Source organism: Coenobita brevimanus, chromosome 88 (genome assembly GCF_032717465.1).
Source record: "Coenobita brevimanus isolate Jiangsu-jjx chromosome 88, ASM3271746v2, whole genome shotgun sequence".
NCBI classification, from domain to species: Eukaryota; Metazoa; Arthropoda; class Malacostraca; order Decapoda; family Coenobitidae; genus Coenobita; species Coenobita brevimanus.
The window spans coordinates 755,096-761,403 of NC_137041.1; the positions used below are offsets into that span (position 1 = coordinate 755,096).

The window sequence follows — 6,308 nt, forward strand, 5'->3', positions numbered from 1 at the left end:
TCTAGCCTGGCAGTTCCCCCCATCTCCCTAGGACCTCAACGTCTGTATGATCTGTGTATCGGAAACTACCAGCGACTTCTCTGCCCGGTGATACAAACGTCCCTCAACTCCCTCACTATAATCCAAAAGGATGATGTTCAGGACGAGGGCAGTTTCAGCATGCAGTCCAAAGGGTTTTTGTTTCCGATGATCTAGGGCTACATTTACCGCTATTTAGGATGCAACTCTCTCTCCTGGATGATTGAAAGGAGGTAATTCAAAGCAAGGTAATTCAAAGCAAGGTTAGTGTATTGTGTGGATGGAGCAGAGATGAAACGCAGCAATAACAAAATGATCAGTTAAGTACCGATTTCTCTCTCTCTCTCTCTCTCTCTCTCTCTCTCTCTCTCTCTCTCTCTCTCTCTCTCTCTCTCTTTACGACTGTCAAAATTGCCATCCTTGCCCCAGGGTAGGCCAAAACACTCCTATACTTCGCATGTCCTACATTTCCTACTCTCTCTCTCTCTCTCTCTCTCTCTCTCTCTCTCTCTCTATCTGTCTATCTATCTCTGTATCTGTCTATCTATCTGTCTATCTATCCATGTATCCCCAGATGCCTTAATCCCGTAAGTGGTGGCCACAAACAAATCACCATCTTGTCACCCTCTCCTCAGCCATTAGCCTGTCCTTTTTCCGGCTCACATCACTCTCCTTCATACGTCTCTCCACCCCATCCATTCACCTTATCCTCAGTCTCCCATCCACCTCACTCATACTCTCCTAGTCAGTCTCTCCCCATCCTCTCCACATGGCCAAATCATCTCCAAGGTGCCTCTCCCAATATTTACCAACACATACACACAAAAACGAAATTACCATAGAGAAAAATGACTCGCAAAAAAATATTAGATGATAGAAGAGAAATTATACTCGATTATACGTGGACTTACCTCTCCTCTGTCCTACTCTGACGTTAATTAAGGTAAGAATAACTCCGATACCCAGCGCACAGGAGGCTCCACACGCGAAGGTGATGACGCTGCGATAGTACCACGCTCTGAAAGGGTTAAGAGGAGGGGTTAGAGAGAGAGAGAGACCTAGAAATACACACACACACACACACACACACACACACACACACACACACACACACACACACACCGCTCGCTGGTGCAGTGGTAACGTTCTCGCTTGCCAACTGGTGGACGGGAGTTCGCGCCTCGCTCAGGTTGCGAAAAGTTTCACTGACGAAGTGGGTGGTTACTGTCCCCCTTGAGCAAGGGGACGGGTGTGTGCGTGTGTGAAGGTCACAGCCTTGCCCTTAGATCGGACTATATGAGCTCTCAGCTCCCTTCCGGGAGGGTAAAAGCTGACGATCACGACCATCAAGTGATCCTGACCGACCCGGTGAATTACACACACACACACGCATCACCCCTCTTCCTCTCCCGCACACACACAGTCCTACCCAAAACCCATCTATCCCACCGTACACACACCCCCACATCCCCCCCACACACCCTCACACAAACACCCACCATCTCATACTTACTCATCGGGATTGGAGTCTTGGATAATCATAATAATAATTCCGTTTGAGAATTTATCCACAAGGCTCATGAACCCGTAGACAAATGCTCCTCCCTCGACGTTATGCCCGATGAGATCCGCTGTGATGCTAAGGGAGGTGATGAGGAGGGTAGAGCCGCCTATGCCCAGTAATGCCGCTACCAGGAAGATGCCCCATTCTGTGTAGTAGGCATCGGAGACAGAGCCGAACCAGACCCACGTACAGCCCCCCAGCCCAACCACACAGCCCAAAGCGAATGTGCCCTGTTAAGAGAGGGAGGGTTAGATGGGTGGGTGGATAGATGGGTAGCTAGAGACAAGCAGACACGCAGACAGGTAGACAGATATATAGAGAGATAGACACAGATAATTTGACAGATGAATTGATGGATTGACAGACAGATTGACTGAAGATATTTTTTATGCTACTTTGGTCCTCTCTTACATTAACAAATTGAACTAAGAAACCAGAACGTATATTTTTAACAACCCAACCCAACCTAACCAATTCCGACCCAAGTCAACCAAATCCAACCCAACCTAACCAAATCCAATCCTTAGCACCCCATCTCAAGCTACCCCAGCCCCACCCTTCCTCTCCCCACCTCATCTCCCCACCCACCCCACCCCAGTCTTTGCACCCACCTTCCTGCCAATCTTCTTGTTGATCTGCTTCATAATGAGGGATCCAGTGAAGCCAGCGAGGTACATGGCAAACGGTACAGTGGCTACGTAACTCTGGGTCAGATGTAGCGTCTCTTGCACGTAGAGTGGGATGTACACCTGAGAAGTACACACACAGGGTTACGCACACGAGGCTTTACGTACAGGGCATAGGTATAGTGCATTTGGAAAGTACACACACACACACACACACACACACACACACACACACACACACACACACACACACACACACACACACACACACACACACACACACACACACACACACAGTCAAGGCTACAAATTACTGTCACATCACCACCATAAACGGATAACAGCTTCCACGAAAATAAATTCCCTTGTTTGAAAGAAGAGAGATGGAAGAATCTTGGCAACTCATTGTGTGTGTGTGTGTGTGTGTGTGTGTGTGTGTGTGTGTGTGTGTGTGTGTGTGTGTGTGTGTGTGTGTGTGTGTGTGTGTGTGTGTGTGTGTGTGTGTGTACCCTGCCATCTGACCGCCTCCCAGTGTAAACGTACTGATGTTGCATAAGAAAGCTTTACCAGGCAATATAATCCACTTAGAAGAACCTCCTGTGCACCAACCCCAACCTAACCCAACCCAACTCAACCCAACCCAGCCTAACCACGTACCTTATTCCCTATTCATCCAAGCCAGCCCAGTCCAACCCAGCGCAACCCGACCCAACCCAGCCCAGCCCTACACTACCCAACCTAACCTAACCCAACCCATCCCAGTGAACTCCTCTGCCTGGTTAGACAAACGTCCCTGAACCCCCGCACTGCTACTACTGCAACCACTACTACTACTACTACTACTACTACATCATCATCATCATCACCACCACCAGCAATGTCAACAACAGCAGTAACCCCAACCTCCCTTTCCACCCCCACCCCTACCCCTACCCCCGTCCGTATCGCATTTGAAGGACCGATTCATTTGGAGTCAATGAGGGAATTATGATGTGAATGGACAGGGAAATAATAACGTTTAGTTGCTTTAGGCATTGAATTTGCTGGTTGTAGGTCAGTGTGTGGGTTGCTGAATACACACACACACACACACACACACACACACACACACTGATAGAAAGACAGACAGACAGGAAAAAACGCGCACACACCTGCAAACATATACATACAAACATACATAGACACACGTAGACAGAGACCGATAAATAGGCAGACAGACGGACAGATAGACTGATATATAGCTAGATAGATAGATAGACAGACAGACAGACAGATAGACAGACATAGAGATAGCTATAGCGGTAAATGGCTGTTGTCTCGTCCTTAAAAAGAATAATATAAAAACTGCAACGAGGTCAACCACATCTGAACGATGCTTAGCAAAGAGTTTCGTTTTTTAGCAGCTTATTTCATCCTCCCAATAGCACTTCTTCGTGACTAGCACCCTATTCTTGCACTAATCCATGTTTCAGCTCAGCATTCAAGATGGAGGGATGGCAATTTTAGTCCAAGTTTGGGTGAAGGGAGCATAGGCGGTACCTTACCATCCTCTTTCCCTACTTCTTATCCATAGCACTTCTTCGTGACTAGCACCATATTCTAGCACTAATCCATGTTTTAGCTCAGCATTCAAGATGGAGGGATGGCAGTTTTAGGCCAAGTTTGAGTGAAAAGAATATAGCATAGTCAGCATTACGCCAGCCTATTTTGTTTTCCCCCCAGCATAAGTCGCGCGTGGACGGGTGCTACGGATGGCATGCACGGTAGAGAGGGAAAGGAGGTGCGCGGGTCAGGGGGTCAGGGTCAGCGTGCCGTGGTGCGAATAGCGGCAGGGGGACAGTTATTTGTACCAGTGAGAGTCGTGCGAATTGATACAAAAAGGGGTGTTGGAGGGGGACGCCTTCACGTGGTGGCACTGAAATGTAGCTGTTGGGAAAAGATGAGAGAGAGAGAGAGAGAGAGAAACAAATATTCCTGATACAAATTAACATAAGTCACGTGGTCATATAAAATCGACAGACAGAGAGAAAGACACACAGACAGCCAGACAAACAGACAGATAGACAGACACACAGATACCCAAATAGACAGCCAGGTAGACACCCAGATAAACTCCCTTACCTGGTACAAATTAACATAGAGACGCGTAGCCATATAGAGCACAGCGATCTGGTAAAATGGCAGCTCCTTAAACCAGTCAATCTTCCTCATCCTGTGTTGGTGGGGCTGTTTGGAGTCTCCCACGGGCGCCTTCTCCTCCACCGCCACCTCCTGGGGCTTCGTGTGGGGGACGTAGGGGGGCTCCCGTACCCCTAGGTGGAAGATGAAGGCGAAGAGGGCGCCGATGCCACAGCAGATGAGGGAGATGTTCTGAAGGGGGGATATCAAACGGAGATTAAGCCCGCGGTACTCTCACTGATGATGGCGGTGATGAGGAAGATAATAATAATAATGATGATAGCAGTAGTGGTGGTAGTAGTAGTAGTAGCAGTAGTAGTAGTAGTAGTAGAAGTCCTAATCATCATCATCACCATCATGATCATCATCATCATCATCATCATCTCAATCCTAATCTTCCAACTAAAACATGATCGTGTTATTTTTTACCGTATATATTATTATTTTCCAAAATTTACTCCCCCTCTCTCTCTCTCTCTCTCTCAAAATCCACCCAGCCTCTCTAGGTCTGTGTCATCTACGTAACCCTTCTCTTACCCTGAATTTCGTGGCGTCTTCGGGTCCAATGGTGTCGGTGGAGTGTGTGATGGAGGAGGGGGTGGTGGGGGTGGATAGGATGGAGGTGGAGGTAGGGAGGAAAGTGGAGGTAAAGTTCCCTTCCGTCTCTCCACTGTTTCCTCCATCCTCGGAAATGTTCAAGACGAAGAACGTTATGGTGAACACGCTCAGATTGGAGAGAACAGTGAAGGCGTACCTGGAAATAGATATATAGATAGAAAGTTGGATAGATAGATAAATGGATGGATGGATGGATTGATAATGTTCAATACGAAGGTTGGATAGCATGGCGATCGTGTATGTGGAGATAGATAGATAGACAGATGGACAGATAAATAGACAGACAGATAGATACAGGTAGATAGATCGGCAGGTAGAAAGACAGACACAAAAATATACACAAATATTAGATACAAAGACAGACAGATATACAAGAAGGTGATAATGAAAACGCTCTTCCTCATATCTATTTTATCTACATGGCTGTCTATCTATCTATCTATCTATCTATCTATCAATCATCTGCCTTTTTAATTTCAGGACGGGTTGCCTAATGCTTCCATCCACTGTAATTTCCTAGAAGTTCATTGTGTGGCATGTGTCGGGAGTGTAATGCTGTATGGTAGTGAGACCTGGGCAGTAAAGGAAGAGGTTATTTGTAGGCTCAGACGTACAGTTATGTTAATGATTAGATGGATGTGTAGTGCGTCCTTGAATGAGAGGCCTGGAGTGGGGAGGGACTGGGGTTACGAAGGAAGAATTACGAGGAAGGATGGGCCTTGAATGTATCAGTGTTGTAATGAGATGGGGTAGACTGAGGTGGTTTGGGCATGTGGAGAGGATGGAGGATGACAGCTGGGTGTGAAGGATGAAAGGAAGGATGGGGCTTAAATGTATTAGTGTTGTGATGTGAAGGGGTAGATTGAGATGGTTTGGGCATGTGGATGGAGGATGACAATTGGGTGTGGAGGATGAGAGGTGTGAAGGTTGAGGGTAGAGCTGCGAGGGAGGACGGGACTTAATGTATTTGTGTTGTGATGTGGAGGGGTAGATTGAGATGGTTTGAGCATGTTGAGAGGACGAAGGATGACAGTTGGGTGCGGAGGGTGAGAGATGTGAAGGTTGAGGGTACACCTGAGAGAGGCAGACCGATAATGACCTGGGAAGAGGTCATAGAGTGTGATCTCAGGGATGAGGGACTAAATAGAGAGGCTGCTAGAAATCAAACAACGTGGAGGGCCGCCATTAGGTGATCAAGGCCGACGGATGCAAGTATGTTGGAGCATATAAAAACGAAAGGAAACGAAACTACATATATATCCGTTAATTATTTCCACACCTTATCGAATTAAGCTCAGTCCTCT

General features: G+C 47.2%; 1 protein-coding gene across 6 annotated transcripts in view; it reads right to left on the reverse strand.

Moving 5' to 3' along the window:
• Positions 1-6,308, reverse strand: part of LOC145411117 (major facilitator superfamily domain-containing protein 12-like) — a 40,921-nt gene that overhangs the window by 2,470 nt on the left and 32,143 nt on the right. For 5 of the 6 annotated variants that reach the window (XM_080281153.1, XM_080281155.1, XM_080281156.1 and 2 more), the window contains 6 exons: positions 6,284-6,308; positions 4,924-5,140; positions 4,330-4,578; positions 2,194-2,331; positions 1,532-1,812; positions 930-1,036 (listed from right to left, as the gene is read on the reverse strand). The exon at positions 6,284-6,308 is cut by the window's right edge and continues 183 nt beyond it. In XM_080281153.1, the coding sequence (XP_080137279.1) occupies positions 930-1,036; positions 1,532-1,812; positions 2,194-2,331; positions 4,330-4,578; positions 4,924-5,140; positions 6,284-6,308 (1,017 nt within the window). The remainder of the gene's footprint in view (positions 1-929; positions 1,037-1,531; positions 1,813-2,193; positions 2,332-4,329; positions 4,579-4,923; positions 5,141-6,283) is intronic. The other variant, XM_080281159.1, reaches the window with a different exon arrangement.